This window comes from Lissotriton vulgaris, chromosome 10 (assembly GCF_964263255.1).
Source record: "Lissotriton vulgaris chromosome 10, aLisVul1.2, whole genome shotgun sequence".
NCBI lineage: Eukaryota > Metazoa > Chordata > Amphibia > Caudata > Salamandridae > Lissotriton > Lissotriton vulgaris.
In genome coordinates, this window is record NC_141698.1 from 861,593,074 (window position 1) to 861,620,251 (window position 27,178).

General features: G+C 42.6%; 1 protein-coding gene across 1 annotated transcript in view; it reads right to left on the minus strand.

Moving 5' to 3' along the window:
* The window catches only part of ITGA8 (integrin subunit alpha 8), a 721,129-nt gene that overhangs the window by 216,919 nt on the left and 477,032 nt on the right, over nucleotides 1–27,178 (minus strand). The window contains exons 18-22 of the mRNA XM_086941818.1: nucleotides 23,550–23,687; nucleotides 23,113–23,180; nucleotides 21,692–21,839; nucleotides 2,117–2,209; nucleotides 920–999 (exon numbers count right to left, since the gene is read on the minus strand). Of these exons, the coding sequence (XP_086797944.1) occupies nucleotides 920–999; nucleotides 2,117–2,209; nucleotides 21,692–21,839; nucleotides 23,113–23,180; nucleotides 23,550–23,687 (527 nt within the window). The remainder of the gene's footprint in view (nucleotides 1–919; nucleotides 1,000–2,116; nucleotides 2,210–21,691; nucleotides 21,840–23,112; nucleotides 23,181–23,549; nucleotides 23,688–27,178) is intronic.

A 27,178-nucleotide genomic window follows, 5' to 3' on the forward strand; every position in this document is an offset into this window, starting at 1 on the left:
CAGAAGGGAGAACTTATTGAATGAGCGTCTACTTCATGATAATAGGCCCTGCCACTACCTCAGCTCTCATGCTATATCCACTAGTGAAGGTTCTTCCTGTGGTGGGACACCCTACATCTCACCAATGACCTTGTCTAATGGGCAGTACCGTAACGCTGACACCAGGGCCGGACTGACTATGTTTGGAATGCTGCGGAGCTGGGGGCTAATTTCACTGCGGTGGGGGCTGATTTTGTTCATGGAGACCTGCGTGTGCTTCAAAATAATTAAAGCAAAATTAATTTTGTTTAGCACACGCAGGTCTCCATGAACGAGATCAGCCCCCAGCTCAGCAGCATTCCAAACAGCCCGGTAGCCAGTCCGGCCCTGGCTGACACTAAAACTAGTTTCTGCTAAACTGTATTGTTCTGTCATTATTAAAGTAAAGCCTCATGTTTTGGAAATAAAAATACACATCGTTTTACTGTACGAGATATTAATAAAACCTAGACTTTGATTTAAAAAAAATAAAAAACATAGTGTATATGTTCATCTGTCATGTCTACCTGACAAATGGACCACATTACTTTTAGAGAAAGCCTGGTCTGGTTTTGGAAAGACTAGCTGACAACTCCCATCCATGTGCAGTCTGAACATTTTCAAGATTTACTTGTGGTCACTTAATACAACCTGCCACCAAATGTTGCTAGCAAATGTTATTTTCATATACCATATCACCCTGAGGTGACTGCATCATAATAGGCAGAATGTTATGAAGAAAATTCCACTAAAATAAAATGAAGTAAAAAAATTCCACTAAAATAAACTAAAGTAAAGTATCAGAGTATATCTTATTTAAGTAACTTTGGAAATCTTTGTAAAACATGTTATGTTAGTAAAATGTATCATTAATCTTACAATTTCAAAGAGACAAACTAACCTTCTCATTTGCAGATCAAATTTGATGCTGAAATCTGCGTTTTCCAAATGCTGTACAACAAATCGCAGTCCAACAGAAAGCTAAGGAAAATTGAGAGACCATCAAGTAATTAACTTGCAAATAGGTAAAAAGACATTTAAAGCATAAAATATAATAATCTCCGATACATTACTAACATTTGGAAACAGGCTGTGAAAGACCAACGACAGGATATCGGCAGGGAATATTCAAGTATTGGAGGCAGTAGTAAAGCTCAAGTAAAGGACTAATTTGCTGCGATTAACCTAATGCTTTACTCTGACAAAAAACGAGCTTTTCTCAATAAGTCTGCAATTATTTGCAGAACTGCAGAATTACTATCCAATTTGTTTATTGTTTGTGGCTCAATTAATTGTGCATCTAGTAAAAACAGTAAAGACTTCCTTCACAAACAAACAAATTTATAAATAGAACTGTCTAAAATACTGCATAAGAATCAGAATAAGACGATGTCACGTAGTGCCGAGCAAATTCATTAATACAGTGAAGTACAAATCGATCAATATTTCAGTTTTCATGTAGGAATAAAAAATCTCACTGAAGGATACATGATAAATGACACACTCTGTACAGACAGATTTTTCTTAATAACGAAAACATGTAATTTAAAAAAGCATTGTTTGCCTGGAAAGAAAAAACTGAAGTTACAAGCCATGGGCAATGCAATAGGTACTTGTAGAATTTTGGTCGGTGTGACCTCCATGAAAATATTCACTCAAAAATCAAGTACATGAAAATTGAAAATCACGCTCTGAAGCTTTAAAATCACTCCACAGTCTGAATTTTACAATTAAAAACACATGTGCAAAAAATTGTATTAATTGAATCATGCAGCAAACATATGTTCTAAGCAAGCATGCATAGAAGAGGGTTTCTTATCTACAGAGCTGTTTTTTTTCCCAGGAGAGTTTCTTATACTGTACGCTTAATGGATGTATTTTAAAAAAAGAAAATGTCTTCCATTTACTAAAACTATGTAATCAGTAAATGTGCATATGGTTGATAGCTGAATCTCATTAGACTAACAGTTTCCTGTACACAGAGACCTTGCTTTACTGTAGCCAAACGGATATATGCTGTGAATCGGGCCCTTCCCCATTAGCCGCCCTTAAAATTCAATTAGATAAAAATCAGCAAGTCCTTCTGGGCCTCTCTTACATTAGTTCCAGCCACCATAGGGTTTCCAAGGTCGCAAACCACCATCCGAGTTACGTTTTCCATCTTGTATTCACAGCTCAATTTACGCAATGCCTGCAACAAAAGAAAACTGACATGGGGTTCAAAGGTCACGGTAAACCACAGCCTGTCGGGGAAAACGATGCTGCTCTCTTGACAGTAAACGTCTTTGATTTTAAACACGTGTGTGCGCGCGAGTGCACTGCACAAGACTCGCCACGCACTGCACCACTGCGCGCGTGACCCTCAACCACCTCGTGGAGGCGGAAGGAGGTGCCCCCCCCACGACAACTAGCCTGCTGTTCTAGTTATTTTCTTTGAAGCATAGCATTTAACTTCTATACATAGTACACCATAATGTGGCAATGTTACTAGAAGTGACAATAATTATGAAATAAAGGATAATGACATATAAATATGTACCTTAGTTCATTTCGTTATTCTCCAAATAACGGTTTTATGATCAACCTCGTAAATTTGAGCTGTGTACAGATTTTGACTGTTGGATAAGATATGTGTTGTCGCTAGTTTACAAAATACAAACTATGGGCTTGGATCACAAGGGTAATGTACATCTTTGAGTAAGTTTACACTTTTGAGTTCATTTCCTTCTTTTCGGTATTCACAAACTGCACTTTTGTAGTGACTTACACTTTTGTAGTAAGTCCAGCCCTACACACTGGCACTGCAACACCTGACCATAGAAAATAAGGGAGGTAGGGATTTACTACAAAAGTGTAAATTACTATAAAAGAGCAGTTTGTGAGTACCAACAAGTAGTAAACACATTCAAAAGTGTATGTTACTACAAAAATGCAGTTTGTGAATCAGGCCCTATGCATTTATGGCTTTGCTTTTTGTGTTTCAAACACCACACTGGGTGGGTTCTGGGTTTCTAACCAACCTTATCATGTGGTAATTCCCTTAACCCACAGTAAGGGCTCCTCTGAGCACATGTTCCTGTTCACCAGCCTCCACTAGGCCCAGATAGAAACATATTCTGAAACTACTGGCGTTGAGTTTCTTAGCTGGACCTGTTTAGGTGAAATGGAGGCACAGAGAAGTAATTGCGCCAAATGGACAGGTATTAAAATAAAGCAAGGGGACTCCTGCCACAGAGACCTTGGAGAAGTGTGGCTCAGGGGTTAGAGGCGGCAGACCCGGAAGCTGAGATCGGCCCTGGACCAGGGTTCAATTCCCCGCCCCGACGGGGGTTGGGCTCAATAATTCCACGGACTCGATAATTCTCGCTCCGGTGCCTACACGACTCACGGGTTCACACTCTGCGACTCTGGGCAATAGCTTGCTTAATCTCCACAACGCGGCGGGATGCCTGGCTTTCACCTTGTGGATACCCTGCCGGGGTATCTCACAGGGGAATACCAGGACGGGTTCCCTAAGCAAGCGCATAGATGCCTGCGATGTGGGCGATTTGCGCTATATAAATACATGTACATTTACATTTACATTTTTTTGCAATTCCTTGACGAATATTACAGAGTTATTGAAAAGCAGAAAATAGGTAAATCATAGTGGCATAATAGATCACTGCAAAAACTCAAAGTAATAATTGAAGCACATATGCTGAATATAAATTTGCTTCACAGGAGTATTTTAGCAAGACTAAATTGAAAAGCACCACCACAACCTCGCAAGTCTAAAATCAAATAAAGAGAAAAATGCTTGCACGTATCAAAGAAAGGAAGACAAGAAATGGCAGGTTTGTTGTTTCTGTGAATGAGAGAGACTGGATAGTTTAGTGTAATATGTGGAACAAGTGCCATTAATCTACAAGCATTTCTTAATTCCATAGTTACAAATGTCTTTAATGATACTGTTGTTTCTTTCACATACGTCACTTTTTTACATTCAGTGTTTTGGACAAGCATGGTTTTGTTCTTCTCCCACAAGAGCAAACTAATCCTGTCTCGGTTTTTGTTTTCTTTGATGGCCTGCTGTGGGGCTGGAGACATCTTGCTTTGGAAAGCTGCGGGCATCAATGTTAAATGTATTTTGATTTGGTGTGCTTTTATGTTTGTCTGACTTCTTTTTGGTTGCATGCCTTTTGATGGTTTTGGCAGCATTTGTATTTTTATTGGTTGCATTTAGTTTGTGTTGTGGGGGTGGGGAAACGAGCAGAAAGCAGATGGAAGAGGAGGCCAGTACAGGCTAATGCTCAGGCGGTGGTTTGCTGAGTATTACAATGGGAACGCCAAACTTCCAAGCTTGCCATTAATAATGCCAATCACAGCAAAGTGGCAAATTACAACTCTCAGTGCCTACCTGAGAGATGAGATACGGATACCCGATACAATAAAATAGCTGAGAACATTTAACTCTTCCTATGGCAAAGAAGCAACCTTTGCTATACATCTTGCATTTTATAACTGGAACATGCAGCTGGTACGTCTCGTACCCAGGGCCGGACTAGTAACCCAAAGAAGCCCTGGCAATTGTGTCGTACCAGCCCCCTGGGGAACTGAGGAGTAAGTGTGCACTGCTGCTTTTGTTATGGGGGCGATATTGCAAAACCGCTGCAAAACCGACACCCAGTAACAAAAGCAGTCCCCACTGTTAAAAAACCACCCCCCACCCTTTCATCCCCAAGAGGAAATGCTATTTGATGGAAGCCCTGGCAATTGTGTCGTACCAGCCCCCTGGGTAACTGAGGAGTAAGTGCGCAAGTGTGCACTGCTGCTTTTGTTACAGGGGCGATATTGCAAAACCGCTGCAAAACCGACACCCAGTAACAAAAGCAGCCCCCACTGTTAAAAAACCACCCCCACCCTTTCATCCTCCAGATGAAATGCTATTTGATGGACGAGGAGGAGGGAAAACGAAATAAATAATTCATTTTCCCTCGTCATCGTCTGTTGAAATCGACAAACGCCCCCAACCGACATCCCGCTGCCCCGCCGCTCTCACCTGCACGGACCACAGCTACTGCTAGCATTAGCAACTAAGGCAACTACAACTATATATGAACCGTCAAATGTGTAAAATACAAATTATATTTCAGACACAGCAAATCAAAGGATTTAACAATCCTTCCAACATTAGCTTTCTAAATACAGTGAGTCTTCTGTCAGATTGACAGATCTGTGAAGTTGTAGGGTCCAAATACACTTTTTGGGGGCAAGCTTTCAAGCTTCAGAAAGGAGCGCCTGCTTCTGGGCAGAGCCATCTTTGCCATGCCCCGCGGGTATTGACGGCTACGTGCAAAGTTTGAAGCCACTTTTTCGATGCTGTCTTCATCTATTGAATTGCTCCCACAGACCGCTGAATAGCGGCCATGCATAGCAGGTGTGTTAGCAGCATGCAGAAAGCACACAAAAGGGAAGCCTGTCTGTATTCATCCGTGCCAGGTTCGTACAGCTGTTGGGCCATGCGGACCACTCCTCTATCAATGTATCTTGTCCATTAACTAAGATCCCATAATCCAGACCAATCCTCCTCCTGCTCAGCTCTTTGGCTGGAGTTTGCCTCTCTTAATTGTTTTTGAGTCACACATAAGAATGCAACTCAAGTTCACAGTTTGACTATAAATCATAAGGTAGACCTTTGCACACCTACTGAAACCTGGCTCAAGCCACCCTGGTCCCCAACATTGTCTTTGCTAATCTTACTTGATTAAAGCCACTACACATTGACCACTTATCTGGAAGGGAGAAGGTAGTGTGAAAGGGAGGTAAGGGTAATTTTAGGAGTGGGTAGATGTAAAGAGAGGTAAGAGAGATTTTAAGGCCTCTATCTGGCCTCTGTGTATCTGACCACATGTTGACTTCTTGGAAAGAAAAGAATTATCTTAAAAACCTCTAGACATCGAGCAATGCCTTTAAAAAGTCCTATGCATCTTTATAGCAGACTTTGCTTTTACACTCCTACAGGCAGAATTGTTCTGCTGCCAATGCCTTATTGCTCGTTCCAGCCTCAAGTGACTCACCAAGGCAGATGTTTTGTTCATCTTCCTGCTGCTGTTCAAGTTCAATAAACAGCCCTCTTTTCATTAACCACTCGCTTTTTTGCAGGGCACTTAAAACTACGTTTGCCCTTTAAGTACCCAAACATTCTACTTCTTAGTTACAGTTTATTTTAGTGTTTTGAGAACTTAAGGTCTGTCAGATGCCTTCTGTTGGATAGTTATTAAAATGTCACACAGCAGAGGCTGTGTGTCAGAACATTGTTAGCAGAGATATTGTCTGACAGAAATACTGGGTCCTAAATATCCTTTACAAAAATATCGACCCATTGGATGTAGCTTTTTTATTAACCCAATTCAGGTAATATTTTTGTATTCCACATTTAGAGCACGATATTTCTGACAGACAATATTATGGTTATGATATTCTGGGATCATACACACAGCAGATCCAAATTGAGTTCTAGATATTTTTAGCTATTTAGAATGATGTGTTCAAAGCTAGTAGAGAAGCTAAGCATCCCTGGCGCCGAACTCAAATTCGAAAACATGTTTATGGTCTGAATGAGTGACAACTTCTTGAAATATTCAACAGAACTAACAAGAACCACAGACCAACCTTGTATAGATTTCCTATTTTTGGAGAAACCTTTCGTGCAATACCCAAGATGTTTGTCTGAATCGATAACAATTCATGTTTCCTCTCTTCTACATGGGGGAAAGAGTGCAAATAGGTTTCCTTTTTGAAGCTACACTTTTTACAACTTGTTAGTTGTGTCAGGTAAATTGAATTTGGCCTTAGGGCTGTCAGAAGCTCCCACCAAAAGGGTCACTTCCTTCTATTAATCCCCAAAACTCTTCTGTTGACAAAAAAATGTGAACATAACAATTATTTTCAAGAAAGTGAACTAAACACACCTATTATTAGTACAATCAAAACCATTAATGCATTAAAAAAGTACACACAAACAACACAGCTTTACAGAAAACAGCAAAGATACATCACAATGAGGAGATAGGTCCAGAACACAGCAGTTTACAAAATACAAGGAAGAATATTGGACCTAATCCTCTCTGCAGGGTCACCCCAACCCTTTACCTTCACCCCTCCTGTTTTGATGATTTTTTTTTGTTAGCTTAGAATGGTTAAGCAGTGTTAAAACGTTTGTGATATTTCCCTTAAACATGTTAACATTAGCTTACACCCATTTGGCACTTTTCATTTACTTATAGTACCCTACTAAAGTGGTACCTCAGGTACCCATGGTCTGTAAATGAAATGCTACTGGTGGACCTGCTGCACTTATTGTGTCACACACTTATGCAGCCCTTTTAAAACATGTTCCAGGCCTGCCATTGCAGCCTGTGTGGGCATTGTTAAGATGCCATTTTGACATGGTAAAATGAACCTTTTGGCAGGCCTAACCTCCCTTTTTAATACGTATAAGTCATGTATAGGGCAGGTCATAAACACCCCAGAGTGCTGGGCCGGACTGGTACCGGGGGTCGGCAATATCGGCCCTGGTAACAAAAGCGGCCGAAAACAGCCCTCGCAAACTGCTCAGCTGCACTCCCCCTCACCACAGGGGGGGGGGGACGGCTGAGCAGTTTGCCAGGGGCCGGTTTCTGTTCCCAGTCCGGCCCTTGCACTCTTACATTTTACATGTACTGGTAGGGGAAAACTCGCAAATTCATTTTTCGCTGTTGTGAGGCCCACCTCTCCCATAGGATAATATTGGGTTACCGTATTTCATTTATTAAGCTATAACATTTGTTTGGGAGCAAGTAGTTATTGCAAGTTAAGTGTCTGAGGAATTGTAATGTAAAACGTTTTTTAATGGCATATTTGGATTTTAATTCACATTATTCTTGTTCTAACCAGTTGTTGACTGCAGCCTGTTTTGTGGGTCATATGTTTAGGTGTAGTTGGCAATTGATCTTTCTGTAGTCCTCCCAGGCAGTACCATAATAGAGGGCCTGGGTGTTGGGAGGATGGACTATCCTGACTTGATGAGGGGGCAGAGCTGTAACCTGTCACTCTTGCACAACAAAGACACTGCCTCAACTCACACACAAAGAACTTCACACTAGTCTATTGTGACTGTAGACAGACTGGGACCAGCGTAGTGAGGAAGGAAATTCCAAACAACCCATGAGGCGGGGGCAAGGGGATTCCAGATGCATCTCCCATTTCAAAACTAGCACCAGGAATAAAAGGAGGAACCTTAGACCCACACTCCTCATCTCTTCTGGACCTGTGGGAAACTAAGAAGAAGTATTGTTCTGTGGCCCTTCTGCTGGAAGGAATGCCATGCTGCCCTGCTGCAAGGACTGCCCTGCTATCCTGCTGCCCGAGGAAGGAAGACTGGACATGCTCCTTGAACCCAGGACCACCAGATTGACTCCAACATAGCTAACTGGCCTTCAGTTCTGAGCTAGATGGGCATATCAAGCTCAAGAGACTTGTCATGCATCTGCCCAGCTGCCCATACTCAACTGGACCTTCCTGTGCCCTGCTGCTGGCCTCTCCTAGAGAGACTTCTAATTCCCAAAAGGTGCCCCCCAGGTCCAGGTCACCTTTTCTTCTAACAATGCGCCGTTGTAATTAATTTTTCATGAACTGTGAATTGAACTTCAAATTAAATGAAAATTATGTGAAGCATCTGTCAATGAATAACTGAATGAATAACTATTTGATAAATTGATGTTTGTCTCTTAGTGTGGATTTATATTATAAAAAGGAGAAGAGAGCTTGAATGGTTAGCCAAGCTCGTTTTGTGATTAAGTAACCGAATGTAAATGGTTATTAGATATGTTTTGAAGAAATCAGTTTTGCACCCGACAGAACCACTGTTGATAATACATTATATTGCCCAGGTTCTGAGGGATACTGGGTCACCCCATGGTGATTTATATGTACTCTATTTCCATAGCATGGTTCTGAAAGTAGCGTATTTGAACTTGATCTACAATCTTGTGAGTTGTCTACCAGTTACTGGTCCTCATTGAGTGGCAACCAGTGTAACATCATGATTTCTCACCCATAACTATGATGGAGAAAGGTCCATTTGAGAATCAATGCCTCGGAGGGTGAATTATAGAATCTAAGTGAAGTGGCTAAGTCTGAGACATTTTGTATGGACCCAGTGTGAGAAAACCCCAAAATGTTCTTGCGCTGTAAAAACACAGACACTCTTTACTCTTTCTGCTACTCACGCAGCATACACACACACATGCACATCCACAAGCACACAATTCAGTGAAGGACCTGGTTACTGGAGACTGGCAGAACCAAATTAAAAGGGACAGTCCACTGTATGCTATTCTTTGCTCCAGTTATATGTAAAAAGTCCATCACTGTCAGCTCGCTACATTCTGGAAAGCTGACAATAGTCACACTCAATTAAGTATGGTGCACATGGTGTGCCCCCCACCCCCACCTCACCTCCAAAGCTACAAAGCCACACTCTGTTTAGCATTCCAAGATGGGAAACAACACTTACAACACAACTTTTACAACACACTACCTTTACAACGAAATTTTTACACCGCAACATCCATTACAACGCATGCCATTAAAACGCAACCCGTACAACGCATGTCACTACAACGCATACCACTACAACGCATACCTTTACAACGCAGTCATTACAACACATACCATTACAATGCATACCTACACTATCCAACACTTACCCTACTGTTGCACCCCCTGGAGTAAGAATAGTAATTTGTACCCCTACACTATCCAAAACTTACCCTACTGTTGCACCCCCTGGAGTTACAATAGTAATTTTAACCCCTACACTATCCAACACTTACCCTACTGTTGCACCCCCTGGAGTTAGAATGGTAATTTTTACCCCTATGCTATCCAATACTTACCATATATGCAATGTAATGGTATGCGTTGTAATGGTATGCGTTGTAAATGTAGTATGCGTTGTAGTGGAATGCGTTGTAAAGGTAGTTTCAAAGATTTTGTTGTATTTATTTATTTTATTTTATTTATTTTTAAAGTTTTATATAGCGCGAACAAGATCTTCGCAGATATCAGAGCGCTTTACATAGAAGGGTACGTGAGGGAACATAGTCAAACAAGTAAATCAATAGATCACACAGTACAAATAGTACAAATAAGTGACTGCAAAGCCAATCATGTGAGTAATAAGACAACTCAAATAAATACGTAAAGGTGTCAAACATGTAGTACAGATCGGTGCTGGGTGTTAATGGCATGCGTTGTAATGGAATGCGTTGTAATGGATGTTGCGGTGTAAAAAATGCGTTGGCATGCGTTGTAATGGAATGCGTTGTAATGGATGTTGCGGTGTAAAAAATGCGTTGTAAAGGTATGCGTTGTAAAAGTATGCATTGTAACGACATACATCTTTCCAAGATACATTGGCCCTCAGCATACAGACATGCATAATTTCATGTCCAGTTTGGCAAAAGACAATTAGTTAAAAACACATGAGGGGTGTTCCTTTCTTAACTCCAGGCAGGACAGTATGCTCACAACTAATGCAAGGACCATTTCATCCCAACAGGTAGGCTTTGTTATGTATTAGGAAAGGGTAAGCAGACCTGCTTGTCCACATGATGCAGAAACACCATAGGAAATAAGAACTGAGACAATGAAGAGAGACAACAGGGGAAGGATAAGGTTAGTGGTAAGTAATTAGTGCATTCATTCCCATAGTTAAGATGTTCTCAATTTGGTTGCTCCTCCATTTAGAAGAGGAGCATATCTGATACTCCAGGAAAGAAAAAGAATGAAGGTGCTGGAGAATGGAATGTCCTCCTATCCACTCAGGTCTTTGTGTGTCTTCTTTAAGGAAACCATTAAAGTACAAGATGGAGTTGCCTATTAACAAATACTTTTCTGCAGTTATTTAGGATGGGCTATTATATACTTCATTCAGAATTTAGTCCCAGCCACACAACTGGTTCATTCTTACATAAACCTGTTTTGAAAAACTATAAGGGGCAAATATTTACAGCACAAAAAACGAGTGTAATAACTTTTTTTGCATTTTAAACCTTTTTACAGGATTCAGATGTGATCTCAAAATCTATAGATCTTAAAATACCGCTTTTTGTATTTTGGTGATTCTTAATTTCATTATCCCCTGTTTTTAACTGTATCTTGCTCAGCCCACACACTTGCATATAAATTGGGCCCCTCACCGCTCTTTTAGCGGAATTGTTTTCTTCTTTCTCCTGCCTTCGTGTTTGGCGCTTGGTCGCCATCTTGGGGGTGGCGAGTTGCAAGGGAGACACTTGTTTGAGCGCTCTAGCGCTTGCGAGGACCACAGGTGAGCCCTATTTAATGCTCGCTCCCTGCGCGCAGCGGTGACGCGCAGCGGTAGCGCCGGACTCTCGCCGGAGTCAAGCCAGAGTCCTGCCCGTCTGCGCCCGTCAGCGTCCCGGAGGCGGGCGGAGCGGCGGGTGGGACTCTACCATCAGGGATGTGTCCCCCTGGGACCCCCGTCTTGCGCTATTCCTCCAGCGATCTTCGCTCTTTCCATCCTCTTGTCTCTGGCTGTCGCATTGTTTTTCCCGGTCGATTTCATGGGAAATCCCGTTGCCCGGGTTGTGGCTGGCACCCGACCCGTTTGCTTACCTCACGGCCGAGCATTGACACCTTCAGGATGGGCTTTGGTTGCATGCTATTAAACACCAGATCAGCATGCAAACATGCGCAGGACATTTATGAGCTTCTCGACATAGAGAAGCCACTATGCCTCATGCTTACTGAGACATGGTGGACCGACTCTTCTAACCCTGATGTTGCTATGGCTATCCCGCCTGATTATAACATCTTCAGAAAGGATAGAGCCAAGGGAAGGGGAGGTGGAGTGGCGCTAGTGGTCCGGAAAGGAACCCCCTGTGTGATCCTGCCAGCTATTGACATTCGTGGCTCTGAGACCCTAGCCTTCTCTATTACTCTATCGCCCCACCAATCCTTTAAGGGACTGCTTATATATAGGCCACCTGGTGCACCCGGCACCTTCTTTGAAGATCTGGATTTGGTGTTGGTTGAGTTGGCCCTGAAAGCGGAACATTTTATCGTGGCTGGTGATCTCAACTTTCGTTTGGATGATTCATCCGACCCGGCTGCCACCAAACTCTCTGAGGCGCTAACCCCTTTGGGACTTGTCCCCTACCTTCAGGAGCCCACGCATGAGAAGGGGCACACCCTTGACCAAGTGTTCTCGTCTGTCCCTCTCGAGGGTATAGAGGTTGCTCCTGTCCTTTGGTCAGACCACTTCCTTGCCAAATTTGTCATCAAGGGCATAGGTAAGTCAGTGCCTACCCCTGCACACCAACAGGGTCGTGTCCATAGGGCATTCCACCGAGTAACCCCAGAGTTGCTGGCTCAAGCAGCTGTGGCCCATCCTTGCCTCCTATCAGGCGACCTAGACAGGGACTTGCAGACCATGCAGGATTGGTTTTTGGACAGGCTAAACGATCTCGCCCCGGAAGTAACATCTCGCCCGACACCGAAACGGGTCTCCGCGCCCTGGTTTACCGCTGCACTGTCGGCTACGCGGCAGCAGTGCAAGGTAGCCGAAAGAGCTTGGCGGGCACAATATGACACTGTTGCCAAGCTGACCTATAAAACGGTGGTCAAGGCTTATCACCGGGACATTCGCCTGGAAAAAAAAGCGTATCTTGCCAGGAGAATTGATGCTGCTTCCAACTCCTGCAAGGAGATATTCTCCATCGTGAGAGAATTCACCTCACCTTGGTCGAACATCTCGGACCAAAAACCATCTGGTACCTGGGCGGCGGATCTTGCTGACTTTTTTACGAGCAAGATCCAACGCATCCAGGAGTCATTCCTGGTACCAATGTCTGTGGGCCAAACTGAATGTGATATCACCATATTGCCACAGACCGGGCCAAGGGCGACGCTGAGTGTGTTTCCTCCGATCTCTGCTCCGGACTCCCTGGCTCTAATGGGCAATTTAAAATCGGGTTCTCCCCTTGACCCATGCCCGGCTAAATTTCTAGCGAAAGTCGCGGAGGTGATCAACCCGCTGGCTAATCCGCTTTTGAATCTTTCACTGAGGCTAGGTGTGGTCCCGCAAACCTGGAAGCAGGCGATGGTGATCCCTTTGCTTAAAAAATCTGGCCTAGACCCGAAGGCCCCAGTTAATTATAGGCCCATCTCTTTGCTGCCGGCCCTCACGAAGATTCTGGAAAAGCACGTTCAAGGCGTGCTCTCCAATTTCCTTGAATCTAATGAGATCTTGCACCCCACCCAATCGGGCTTTCGTCCCCATCTTAGCACTGAGACTGCGCTCCTGGAGGTTTCGGAAACCATTAAAGGGGTTCTGGACTCTGGGGGCAAAGTCATGCTGGTGATGCTAGACTTGTCGGCGGCTTTCGACACCGTTCCCCATGATGGTCTCCTCGCAAGACTTCGCGAGATAGGCATACGGGGGACGGTGTTCGACTGGTTTTCTTCCTTTCTTGCCGGCCGCCGGCAAACGATCTGGGCCCCGCCTGATTCCGCCGTGATGCCGCCTCTGGGAGTCGGGGTCCCTCAGGGCTCTATTTTGAGCCCGACCCTCTTTAACATCATCATGACCCCGTTGGCGGCACTGGTGGAGTCGCATGGTGCCCAGATCGTATCCTATGCGGATGACACCCAGCTCCTCTTCTCTTGTTCGAGAGGAGGTGACTTTGATGGGGAGAGTATTCGGGATTGCCTTGGGGCTGTTTTTCATTGGTTCCATCTTAACAGCCTCAAGTGCAATTCCGACAAGTCCGAAGTACTTTTCTTTGGGTGCGACACCGAGCCTGACTGGCAGACTTGGTGGCCACAGGATATGTTCCCTCCATCCTGCTCCTCTCAGGTTGCAAAGAATCTGGGGGTGAAGCTGGATAACAGGTTAACCTTGAAATCGCAGATCCTGGGGGTGTCTGGCATGTGCTTCGGCATCCTTAGGATGCTGCGGAGGTTTCTTCCTTTGTTATCCGTGGAACATAGGACGCTGACAGTTCAGGCTCTGATTGGGTCCAGGTTGGATTATTCCAACATTCTCTACCTGGGCCTTCCCGAGTACCTGCTGCAGCGCCTTCAAGTGGTGCAGAACGCCGCGGCCAGGGCTATCTTCGGCCTTAGTAGGCGCTCCAGTGCCTCGGGCTTGTTGGTAACGTTACATTGGTTGCCCATTCGTAAGAGGATCGCCTTTAAGGCTTTGACCTTGGTCTATAAAGCTCTTCACAAGGGGGGAGCTAAGTACCTCCAAAAGAGAATGGTCTTTTATCATCCGACCAGGTCTCTGAGGTCGGAATCCCTGCACCTTGCTGTCGTCCCTCGGGTAAAGAAAGCGCGCCTTGGTGGGCGCTCTTTTGGAGTGCTGGCATCTCAGCTATGGAACTCTCTGCCGCTGGCCCTGCGGGGTGCCACTAGCTTATTGGCTTTTAGGAAAGGCCTTAAGACGTGGCTTTTTACTCAGTAGCCGTCCTTTTTGGTATCTCTGGCTCACTACTCTTTTAGTCTTTTATTTGGTGTTATGTTATTATGCTGCAGTTTTCTTGTCTTTTCCAATAAAAGCGCCGGGACACTCTTTCTGAGTAGCCGTGCGCTATAAAAATGATCCAATAACATAACATAACATAACTGGAGGACGAGATGCATATTTCCGCTTTGGCTTCTGAAACACCCTTTTGAGTATATATGTGTGTTTTTATTATTGGGACACATTTATTTTCACTCTCATGGTATGTACATATGTATATACTGTCGCAGTAAAATAAACATGACCCAATAACCCAAGTTATCTAGAGCAGCTGTATTAATAATTGCTCATTCACATTACTTCAATGCAAAAGACAAAGTCATCAAAGTAGAGCAAAATTGAAATTAGAAAAACAGCGCTTACTGCCTCACAGATTACATGTAATAATGATGCTACACTAAACCACTCTCATAATAGTCACTAAGCTTCTTCAAAGTCCTTTTACCTTAGTGCACAAACCTAACCCCTTGAATCATAGTTTTGATGAACTACATTTTTTAAAAATAAATACACATGAATAAAAGCCATTACATAGACCATATATGCATATGTGACTTCGCCTCTAGTGAGTCATGACCCACCCATGCTCAACAATGCTAATACATCGAATATTACACTCTAAAACTGAATGTTTCTTAAATGTCAACAGAACACTGAGATGGCGATATACGACCATATCATACATAATCCTCGTTTGTATTTTTATATTGCATGTTTATTTTATACCACACATAGGGTCTTACTTCCAGAAAAATCGAAATCATGAAACGAAGGTGGGGTGCGCCTGCAAGTAAAATACTCACTGTGAACCAGTTCCTGCTGGTAGAGCAGGCTTAACAAGTGCAACTCAAATCTGCACCATACATTTCCTTTCTGAAATGAGGTAAAATGATTGATGTGGTTCAAATGTAATATCTACATTGGGAGCAAAACCTCATGGCTCATAGATTTTTTACACCCAGGCCAGTTGCTCGCAGTGTGAAGGAGATGAAAGAGCCGGAAACATGTGCAGGGGAGGCATAAATCACCAAGGCAAATGTGGCCGTCAATTCAAAACACAATTAAATGATGAAGGCTATCAGGTTACAGTGTTTGCTTCTGAAACGTACACTAAAATAGGAAGTGAAGTTCGAAAGCGCTTCACCCTGCAAGGAAGAGTTAGGGAATTCCTAAATTGCTATATTGTTTTTTTGTCACATGTTGTGCTATGTATTTTTCCTTTTTTCCTTAATTTTTTCCTTTCCTTCCTTCATTTCCTTACCCCTGCATTCTTTTCGTTTATTCATTGCTACCTAAATGTAATGACGTTTTATTATTACGGAGTTCTTGAATATATACAAACTACAGTGTTTCTGTCAGTGTTTGCCAGTGTTGAATGACAGCTAAAAGTCATTATAAGCGTGAGGACATTATCCCCAAAGTTGATTGCTGAATGATACTTGTCCTCAATCACTTCAGTAATAAGTAATAGATATGAAAATAACGGCAAGAGTTCCATAGCATGCTATGCCAACTTAATATGTGACAAGAGGGGAGTGTTAGCAGCAGTAGCGGCTCCAGGAGGGAGTGCTGCGGGGTGGTGGGGCGGGGCATGGGAGGGGGAGGGTGTCGGGGGTAGTAAACTCCAGCATACAGCCGATTGGAGTTAGGTAAAGAAATGAATGAATAAAAAAAATTAAATTGTGAGCGCTGCAATGCCAAATGCCACCCTTCCCATCCCCCGCCACACCGCCCGCAGCACTCTCTCCAGGAGCCGCTACTGGTTAGCAGCCTCCAGAGAGCGGCAGTTAAGAAACAAAATCTGTTAGTAAACCCTTAAATGTTCTTTTCCACCACACAATAATTCCACAATGCACAAAATGTAAGTTGTGGTGATATTCTAGGATGTTGACTTTACAAAACATTGCTCTGAAAGACTGGTCAATTCCTTGTTTTCTAGATGATTATTCCATTGCTCCATCAGAGGGAATTCCTCTCCTAATTCTACATCCCAGTTTAACCAGGACAGTAGGATCTTCCTCTGAGATTCTTTGGAGAGATTCCAGTGCTGCCCTTCAGCCTTCTTCATCCCCTCATATATTCACAAAAATAAAATATTGAGACATTTAATGGCAATTCTACCTGAAGGAAGGTATTTATGTGTTTCGGTGCCTGGCTGACTGGTTTGTCTCTGCCTCTTATTTTTTGAAAAGCAGAGACGAATATTCAGTAGGTCGTCATTCCTCGGAGAAATCTCCTTTTACACCAATTCAGACTCATCAATTAATTGGTGTAAAAATCTGCTTGACAATGGACATGCTATTCTTGCCATTGGACCTTAGTCGTTCACTACAATTTAATTTCTTCTCTCTCTAGTTCATAAACAGACAGCAGTAGTTTAAGGTATAGAGGCAGCACAGCACCAGTAATTGTGGGGCCTACTCCATTTGAAGCCCATTCTGTGACATATGCTGTCCCATTTTGATCATGACAAGGGCGGTTATGTGGCTTTGGTGTGCATCTCCTATAGAAACCAGGATCTCTCTAGCATCATGAATAGAAGCCCAACAACTGCAGAAAGGAAGTGGTTGATTTCCTCTAAGCTCCGCTAATGATGGATGGCAGATACATGGAAAATGTGGTCCATACGAGAGCCTAGACCATCCTTAGGCGGATGCGAGGTGATGATATATAAAGCGGGCCCTACCAGCTGTACTCAGGCAATTTAGGGATCAGACGTGTTGGTGAGATGTGCCAATCTTGTGACCATCTTACCTACATATAAAGTGGTTTAGCAGGTTTCCAAGACTTGGGACCTGATTTAGAGTTTAGCCAACAGATTACTCCATCACAAACATGATGGATATCCCATTTGCTGTACAGCAAGTCCATTATATCCTATGGCCAAACTCTAAATCAGGACTTGGACATATAGCACAGGATCTGTCTTTGTAGGCAGACACCACCCTCTTTTCCCTTGCATCAGAATATCATCATAAGAAGAAAATTGTGCATAGTAAAGGATTGGCTGCAGGGCCCGGCTTCTGGACAAATCCTGCACCTAAACCTCAGTGGGTGCCAATCCTCCCCATGGACACTCATCATTTAATTTAAACTTTTTTTAAATAACAATTGTGGTGCCATGGAATTTCATCTCTATGGTACCGCTGTACCATGCATGATTCTTCAGTGAAGCTTGCACTGTACCATGGATTGACGGGAGTGAAGCTTGGGTGCTGGCTCCCATAGGATACCACAGCATATCATGGGAGGGCGACACTGGGTCCTGTGGGAGTACTGCGATACCCACAGCAAAATGATTTTGGCCAATTAGAGTTTTCCCCTCTGGCCCCATCACTAGTTCAAGGGAGTTGATGTTGCTACCCATTTTCCTTTAAATATTTTTAAATTTTCAGGATACAGGATCTGGGTACAAAAGTCCTGCAATGGCAGCCGCAAAAATGTTATTTGGGCTGCAGACGTACTACTATATACTAGCATATATATGTCCATATTAGCTGAAAAAATACTAAGGTTAAAGTGAGGTTATAGTCAGTGATGATATCTCACTTTACTTTAAAGCAGTGCAGTGCGAGGGCAAGAAGTAAGGACCACTCATAAGTTGACTGTACCAGTGTCCTTGTGTGATTTTTAGCACTACTCACATGGCTCTTATCAGACTGGAGCAAAGCCTACATTTCTAGGGTTAGTCTGACCACCATTGCTACAAGGCGTAGGGCATTTTTTATAAAGTGGATCAATGCTCCTTTAGTTGTACTGAATGGAGACTCTATCATCTGTGAACAACAGCAGGAGTAATTCCTTTGCATTTTGTGATGGATCAACTAGCTACTTACAGCCAAGCAGTCCATTCCTTACAAGGTATAGACAAATATGCTTATAAGTAATTAATACAACATTCAGCGCCAGTGTTTCACTTCCTTCTTTGTTCCATTAATTTCTTCTTTCTTTCTTTTACCTAGGCATGCTTTCTCTATGCCTTGAGGAGTATTCAGAGAAATTCAATCTCTAGGTAATTTCAAGATGTACACTAATCGAATTATAAGACATGGGATTCTGTAATCCCTTTATAAATGCATGTCTCTAATTTCTTTATAATTGGAAACTAGTGACACACTCAGTGGTCGATTATAAAGAAAAGATGCAAGAAAATGACAACCCTAAATTATCACAGTTGAGTTTCGAAGTTACAATGTCTGCTGCAGAGCATAACTGAAGCAGCTGTTTGAAGCAACAAAAACAGAACATTGTTTTTCTTTCTTCTGCTCAATTTCCATAGTTTACAATGATAAGCAGAGAGAATATATTTATTTCTTCCTCTTCTTAGATAGAGAAAAGCTAGAATCTTTCTGCATGTTTCTACACAATCCAGGCTAGTGCAGCTTTTTTTTTAAAGTCTTGGATTGAATTGTTTCTAATATCTGATTGCAACAAAAATCTCATAGGTTTTTGATGTGTTTAATTTTGCACTAGACGTTTAATTTATATTGTTGATGTTTGCAGACATGCTCGCTCTTTCATACCAAATAGGTACGAGTACGCACCAAGGTTTTAAGTGGTTTATGGGACAGGTATTATGACTATGTATTATATGGGATACAATCCCCCCTGGTGTACAGGATAAAGATATTTCAAGCCACCTTGAAGTTTTATAACCTTACAAAGGAACTTGGCTTCTGCCTTGTTCCTCTATATGGTTATGGAACTCAGCGGTGACTTGCAGTATCCTTTTAGTATACGGCAGGGGGCTCTTTAACCCATATAACTTATCTGTACTCTTCTTAGCATTATGAAATGTGTGTACTGTAACTGTCTCAAGAAAATTCCTAAGGGTGGCCATCAGTAAGACACTTTTTATGTACATTAGAAACTATCCTAATGTGGCCTTCATTTTGTAACTTGCTGTGATGAATTTGATTCATGTCTCCACATGTTACCAGGCAAGCATGCTAAAGGATTTATAGATCAATATGTTTTGCATCTCACCCAGATGAAAAACGGTGCTAAATCAACATGGAAAGTTGATTGATTGCATCCTGCCCTACAGACAAAAACACTGACAACTGCCAGGAAACATCTGTTTGTACAAAGACAATACACTCATATGAACACAAAGAATTAACATATCTTGAAAGGTATACATGTTTCACAAAACAACATTAATTATTGTTTGTGTGCATTAAGATCACTTACTGTGAGAGGAGCACTGCTTCTAAGGAGCACCCCCGACCACCTAACTCATTAGAGGCCAATTCAGAAAGGGTAAGTAACGGTGCATAACAAGATTTTCTTTAAAAGGACATTTAGCAGCTCACACAGAAACCAAAGAATGGATCAGAAAGGCTTGGCTTCCTTCTGATTGGCTAGCTCACAGGAAATGCAATTCACTTAGTATAATTGACTTCCAGAGAGTGTCAGTTACTAATTGGATGCTTACTGATGTGTGATTCCCTAAATGCAGGATATATTGGAGGGGGAGGTCAATTATCAGCCAACAAAGGTCGATCTGGAGGTATCAAGTATTTCTTAAAACAGCATTGTTTCAGAATTACAAAACGAATAGCTATAAGCAGTGTATGCTCATTGCGGTGGTGGGAACTCATTTACCTTGTACTCTGCTGTCAGCAGAAAATGGCAGTCAGAGGCAGGGAGGTGGGTGTTAGCAGAGAATGTTTGTAAGTGCGACTTGTTAGGTAGTTTACCAAGACTGTGCTTTCAAGAAATGACTGGAGAGGCGAAAGTATCATGAGTTCTGAGTAACATAGGAGCTGAATGGCAACAGCAGTGCTAAGAGAGAGATTTAGGGATACTGCATGTTATACTACTGTACACAAGCAGGTGTGAGACCCCAAAATGTATGAATTGTCATTGTTGAAGATTGTTATACACGCCCAATAAAGCTGAGTTCCAGATACCATAAAGAGGATTTCTAATAGCAAATCCTTAAATCTTCGAAAAGCTAGCCATGCAGATCAGCACGCTGACATTTCATTTTGCATATGAACTGTGGCCCCTCTTTTTACTTAACACTTGTCAGTGCCTCTAGTCAGGCTACATAAAGCACAAGAAAGAGAGCATACACAAACTAGTCAAAGAAATCCATCTTGGATTCCAGAGGGGGACTTTAAAGTCTATTGGTTGCCTGTCACTTGAGGCCCCTTTTTGGGAAAGCAGCCTATTCTAAAGGGTAAACAAACAGCATCGAATTCTGTAGGTGCCCTTCCTTCCCTCTCATTTGAATTTATTCTATTGTCTACTGTCTCTCCTGTCAAGTTTCTCAGATGATGAGCTACTCCATTCCAGGTGTTTCCTTTTATTTTCTGGGTCTTTTTTATTCCATCATAAAACTAGGACTACAAGTCCCAGAATTCAAAGGAACAGTGCCATAGCTTACATTAAACATTGGCAGAAAAAAGAATGATTATATTTTTTACACGAAAATCAATTTCATATAAACTACTTGCTTTTTAAAACGAAATTCTCACCACAAATCTGGGCACTAGCATATTGGAAATGAAAAGACTAAACAGAGTAAACCGTTATTGTGTTTTTAGGCTAAAAGCAAAACATAGCAGTATATAAATCAGTCTAAGCAACGAAACTTTAAGAGATAGGATTTATTTGCAAGCAGAGTCCTATATCTTTACCAGTGAACACAAAAAAGAACAGTGAAACGTTTATTATGGGGATTACATTGCTTTACTGCTGTTAAGAAAAAAAGCTTCGAAACTGGGTGGGTGGGTGGGTGGGGGGGAGAGGGGAGTGGGTGTAAGATCTGATGAAGCCTACATTTGTTATTCATTTCCAAACGCTTTTTCAAATATCTTTGATTAATGTCTATGGCATTTTCTAATTTCACACTTTGTAGCACGTAATGATAATTCGAACTGATACAAAGTTTTGAGGATTAACTCCCTGGCTTCTGCTGCTGGTTTTGTAGCATTTGACAGTTTTGCACAAAGCCACATATATTCACATTTTGTCATCTTAGTCTTCCTGGAAAATGTTTTGTTCCCGAAGAAAGATGTACCATGTACCCTGTAAGTGTATACACTACAGCACAGGAATATAATTTGTCCTGGCTTTTGCGGTAGCCCTTACCTCGACATTTCGCACAACTCCCACGTAATCCGCTTCCTGGGGTATGATGACGTGAAGTTCGGCTTCATAGGCCCCTTCTCCTTCATTTCGCGCGTTTACCGTAAGCACAATATGGTTTTCATCACCAATGAGGAGTTGATGTTTATCCCTGGAAAGAAAGGTCCAGAAGGGTGAGCTGGATGGATGAATGGATGAATGGATGGCTGAAGTAATGGCAGTCGAAGAACTTTGCTCTTTCTCTGCCTTGACACAGACTCCACAGTCTCTCGCTCTTCCTTACACTTTCGTGATCATTCATTTGAATACACACAATGTGAAGGCTAGACTGAAACAGCTCTAGCGCTTAAATATTATATGCCTGATTCACAAAGGTAAACTTACAAGTTTTGTGTAAGTTAAAATTGTTTGCTATTCACAAAGCGATTTACCAGTAGCATCTTTACCAGTGCGGAGTATCTAGGTCTTTTTATGTGCAGAGACTCCGCACTCGTAAAGATACTATTCGTAAATATCTTTGTGAATAGCAAACAATCGTAAGATTAAATTTTCATGTAAGTTTACTTGTATGAATCAGGCCTTATTTTTTACAGTTATTTTTATAATATACGTGTGCGGTTATTACAGCTACTTGACATGAAGTCATTAGGTCAGTTCCCCTGGATAAATCTTCTTGCACCCTCTGTTAGACCTAGGACAGGTATTCATCATGCTTAGAATAGCACACTCTGTTAGTGTTAGGACAGTAGCTAGAAATGGATGGTTTGCTAACACTTGCCCCTTCTGTGAGGTCCACAGCTGCTGCTTCTTGTGTGGGGTAATTTTTAGACAAATGTAAATCGTGTTCCAACATGTGAACGATGGATAACACAAGAGAGTGAATTGGGGCATTTAAAGGAGGATGCAGAATGCCACTTGGAGGATGGTGGCATTTGGTAAAAAGCAGCCCCTGCACTCCGTCAACCCGGCAGCTTTAGGGACCTGCCTGCTACACTGGAATAGCAGCATTCATCCTCACTTCTTTTAGCTGCAAGATAAATTGCCATTTTTAAGTACAGTTCAAATGTTGAGGCACTACCATTTTTCTTTGACTTGCAAGTTGATTGGTTCATGAAATGTAATAAGTAAGCACAGGTTATTACACCCTTCTCTCTACTCCACTTATGTAGCGTAAAAAGGCCTCACATCCACCAGTGTATATTATTGGTATGTGGAGACAATTGTCCAATCAGAATGTTCCCTTCCCACTCACGTGACCTCTTCATAGAGCACCTCTTAGTTTCAGAGGATTATCCAACACATAGTTTATATCAAAAAGAGATGTGCACACTGCAAGTATTGTAGTTCCATATTATTCTTCACACCCCAAAATGTGTAATTAACTAGATTTATAGAAGTGTAAAATAAAATTTCTTTGGGCTTACAGTTTAGCTGAAAGTTGTAGGTCTGGAATACACATGTTATCCTCTCCACAATCCACTAGAATGTGAGCCTGCATTGTTCAAAACAAAATGCAAAATCATTACAAACTCTCTTTATATAAAACATGAATCGTATCTTTGTCAAATGGGAGAAAGACCACAAATTAAAAAAAGATATGCTTCGCACTTATCTCACTGCGCATAATGACTACCACACGCATAAACATCAAAGGGAAACCACAAAAACACCAAACTGTTGGAATGGTTCCAGAGTGCATTGTTTTTGATCACTTCACAATCTGAATTATTTAACCTCTGGTGCAATTGATTCACGCAAGGCAAGTATTTGTTTCTCAATACGAGTGCCATGGACTAACAGTCCCAAGCTCTGTGGGTCTAAAGGACCCCTATTTAAGACCCGTGTGTGGTAGTCGTTTTACCTGCTGTCGAAGAAGAGGGTCCCTGTAATGGTTTAGAATTGGTTTCAAAGCCAGGCTGCGCACGGGTGCAGATTCATCCAAACTGTAGTTGAAGCTCACACTGATTGGAGTTAATTTATCTCGGAATTCGGTTTCATTCTGAGGAAAGAGACCAGAACATGTCAGCAAGTTTCAGTTTTCCGTGAACAGCAATCCCTTAAGCAGTATGTATCACATTTCCCAGAAGGGACAGTGTGAGAAAATGCAAATCATCTGTTGCAAATGAATCTGTATCAAGTTTTAAGTATTTCTTAAATAGAGATTTTGTGGATCTCGTGGCAGGCGCTGAGGTTTACATCCACCACTGCATAAGTAAGAGAGACAGATGCATTCTGCAAAGTATTTAACCGTTTGCCAACACTCGCAATAAAGGGCATTTTGAAAAAAATACCAATGCTTGGAGAATAATTACAACAAAAAGAAAGACTTTACATTTGAATATATGGATCTAGAATGATTACAGCTATATACAACAGAATCTTGGATATATAAAAGAAACAAACATATAAAATGTTGCCCTCCTGCTAAATAGTATTTCTGATTTATATTGAGATTTGTGGGCGTTTGAAACTCTAGGAGTATGCACAATAATTATGAACATTTGGGGATATTGGCCAGTGCAGTTGAAAGGATCACAACTGCCATTTGTTTTGAAAGGGCGTTTATTACATTTAGACAAAACTTTGTACCAGAGAAAATCGATTAGGACAAAAGGATTTTCTGCAATATGTAATGTGTTGGTTGGGCAGTAAAATGACTTATTTTACTTAATAGGAATCTTCACTACCTTGATTAGGGCCCCTTTGTCCCTGTCATTATGTCATGAGAACAGCCCTACCCTCGAAAGGCACCTCCCACGCATAGTCCTTTTTTTGTGTCCCTGAAATATACAAAAGCTCCTCCCTCCTCCACCTCCTCCTGTAAGTTCACAAGCGAAGAAAGCAAACCTCAAGGGAGGGAAGGGAGGGTCGATGATGGGTACGAGGAGCACCTAATCGGGGAAATGAAGATTACCGGTAAGTAAAAGAAGTTATTACCACACTTGTACAGTCCTCCTCGTATCAGTCATAACGTCATGAAGAAATCACAACTTTATTTATAATAGAAAAACACATTTCTGCAGAGCAGTGGGCAAAACCTGAAGACCAAAATTACTAGGCATAAAATCCTCAACACAGAATCGGTAATGCTTTACGAAAGAATAAAAAGAGAGCCAGGTAACTGCAGGAGACCGACCTAGTGGACATGCCCTTCACAGAAGAAGAGGGAACCAAATCAAGAAAATACCGATAGCCTGCTGCACCCAGCGCTTCAAGCTGGAAGAGGTAACCTAATCGTCTGTAGGAGACCCAGCAAAGGAGACAAACAAAGACAGAGAATAGCAAAACTCCTAAGTATGCTGTAAGTAACACAAGAAACTGTGCCTAACATCAAGGAAGAAGGGACTCCATCAGAAACCCCCTTCTCAATGACATGTAAAGTCAGCTCTTGCTGCAAATGAAACTTGGAGCTGACCTTTGGAAGAAACCCCAGGTCAGGGAGAAGGACCACTCAGTCAGGAAAAATCTTGAGGTAAGGTAAAGCGATGACCAGAGCCCCAAGCCTCCCTAGTCGCCTAGCAGGGGTAATCACCATCGCAAAAAAATATTTTGCAGATAACCATAGCATAGGACAATTAATCAATAGTCCAAGAGGGGCCAGCTGTAACCCATGAAGAACCATGGGTAAATCCCATACTGGAGAAATGGAATGCAGAGGAGGCTGTTTCAGACTAAAACTCCGAAAAACAGCTGGGTGACCAAAGGAAACAAGTCATCAAAATCACCAGAATGACCCCAAAAAGCTTGAATATCTGACCACTGAGTGGCTAATGTAGAAGGAGCTAAATTCTCAAGGAGCCCGTCCCAGAGAAAATCAAGACTACGAGAAGGGTCCCCTGATACAGGATCATAATCATGACCAGAAGCACGATTCTTAAAGGAACTCCAATTGTTACAGTAACAATAAATGGTAGACTGCTTCCTAGAGAACTGAATTTCAACCACCACCCCACTAGAAGACAACAGAAGCTCTAAGAATTGCAGTTGAAGAACTAAGCCGGCAACTGCAGATTGCAGAGCTGACTGAGTGATAGATAGGGAGACTGCAGAGGACATGGGTCCAAAGGGAGCTTACAAAACTGAGTCCCTGATAATTCCCAGATCAATCGAAATCAGGGGCGAAGTGGCCAAAAAGGGGCAATCAGAATAACCAATACCCTCTCTTCCTGAATTGTCTGCGCACCCGTCGGGAGAAGGAGAATCAGTGGAAAAGCGGAAAGCCTATAATTCGGCCAAGGAAAAAACAAGTATCCAAGACCCAAGCTTCCTGGCTGGACTCATCCAAGCTAAACAGGGGAAGCAATGCATTGGAGCAGTATGTGAACAGATCGAACCATGAGGAACCCCAGATCAGACATATCTGATTGAACATAGTCATTGACAGATGGAAGGAGATCAATGAAAACATATTGTGGCTCAGACGATGAGCATGGAAGTTGATTTCCCCCTGAATGTATAGTGTAGTCAAGGACAATAGATGGGATTCTGCCCATGCAAAGATCCAAAATGCCAGGGAGTTCAACTGAACTGACCTGGTTCCCCCCTGCCGATTGAGGTAGCAACGTTCCACCAGATTGTCCGAGCAAAACACTAGACAATAGTTGTAAAGGAGGGGCTGAAGGAATTGGATTGGCTGCCACACCACAGCCAATTCTCTCCAATTGGAAGACTGACAACTGTCTGCCTTGGACCAAGGACCCTGAGAATTCCTCTAACCCTGCGTTTCAACCCATTCTCACAGACTGGCATCCGTCATTAGTAACAGAGAAGGGGGAAGCTGAAATGGAAGCCCTCGAGTCAGGTTCACAGAATTCAGCCACCATTTCAGGGCCTTCCCCACCCCTGGAGAGAAGGTGCTAGAAAGTCATACTAGGTTTATTCTGGGCTCCAATGGGCCAAAAAATGATTCACAATGGGTTTTAAATGAAACCAAGTCTAAGGAACCACTGCTGTGGTCGCCAATATCAGCCCCTGAACCTGAAGCCAAAGACAAGCCAGATTAGATGATAAGGACACCAAAGTCCGAACAGCGGATTGCAGTACACAAATCTTGTCTCCAGGAAGAAATTCCTTGGCCTGCTGCGTATCGAGCAGGGCAGCAATAAACAGTCCCTGTTGAGAAGTCGCATGATGCACTGGGCCAGGGACAGACTGATTTGCATATAGCCAGGTTCTGTGCTGGGATGGTGCAGTGAGATAAATAACGGTGATGGATCAAGCCCTGATCTTTGGACTGGGTAAGAGTGGTCTGCTTAATTCAGACACTCTGTTCATCACCACCCCCTTTTCTGAATCGTTTTTGGCCACTATAGGTGTGGCAGGGTATACTCAGACATGAGTCCCTTTCTCACTGCACCATCAGGATTCAAGCAAGCCGGGCCGAAGAGTGCTGAAATGCCAGAAACCGATGCCCGGTAGCTTGTCTCCTTTCTGGTGAAAAATTGGCTTGGTAGTTTAGTCTGCCCTGTTCCCATGATGCACTGGGCCAGG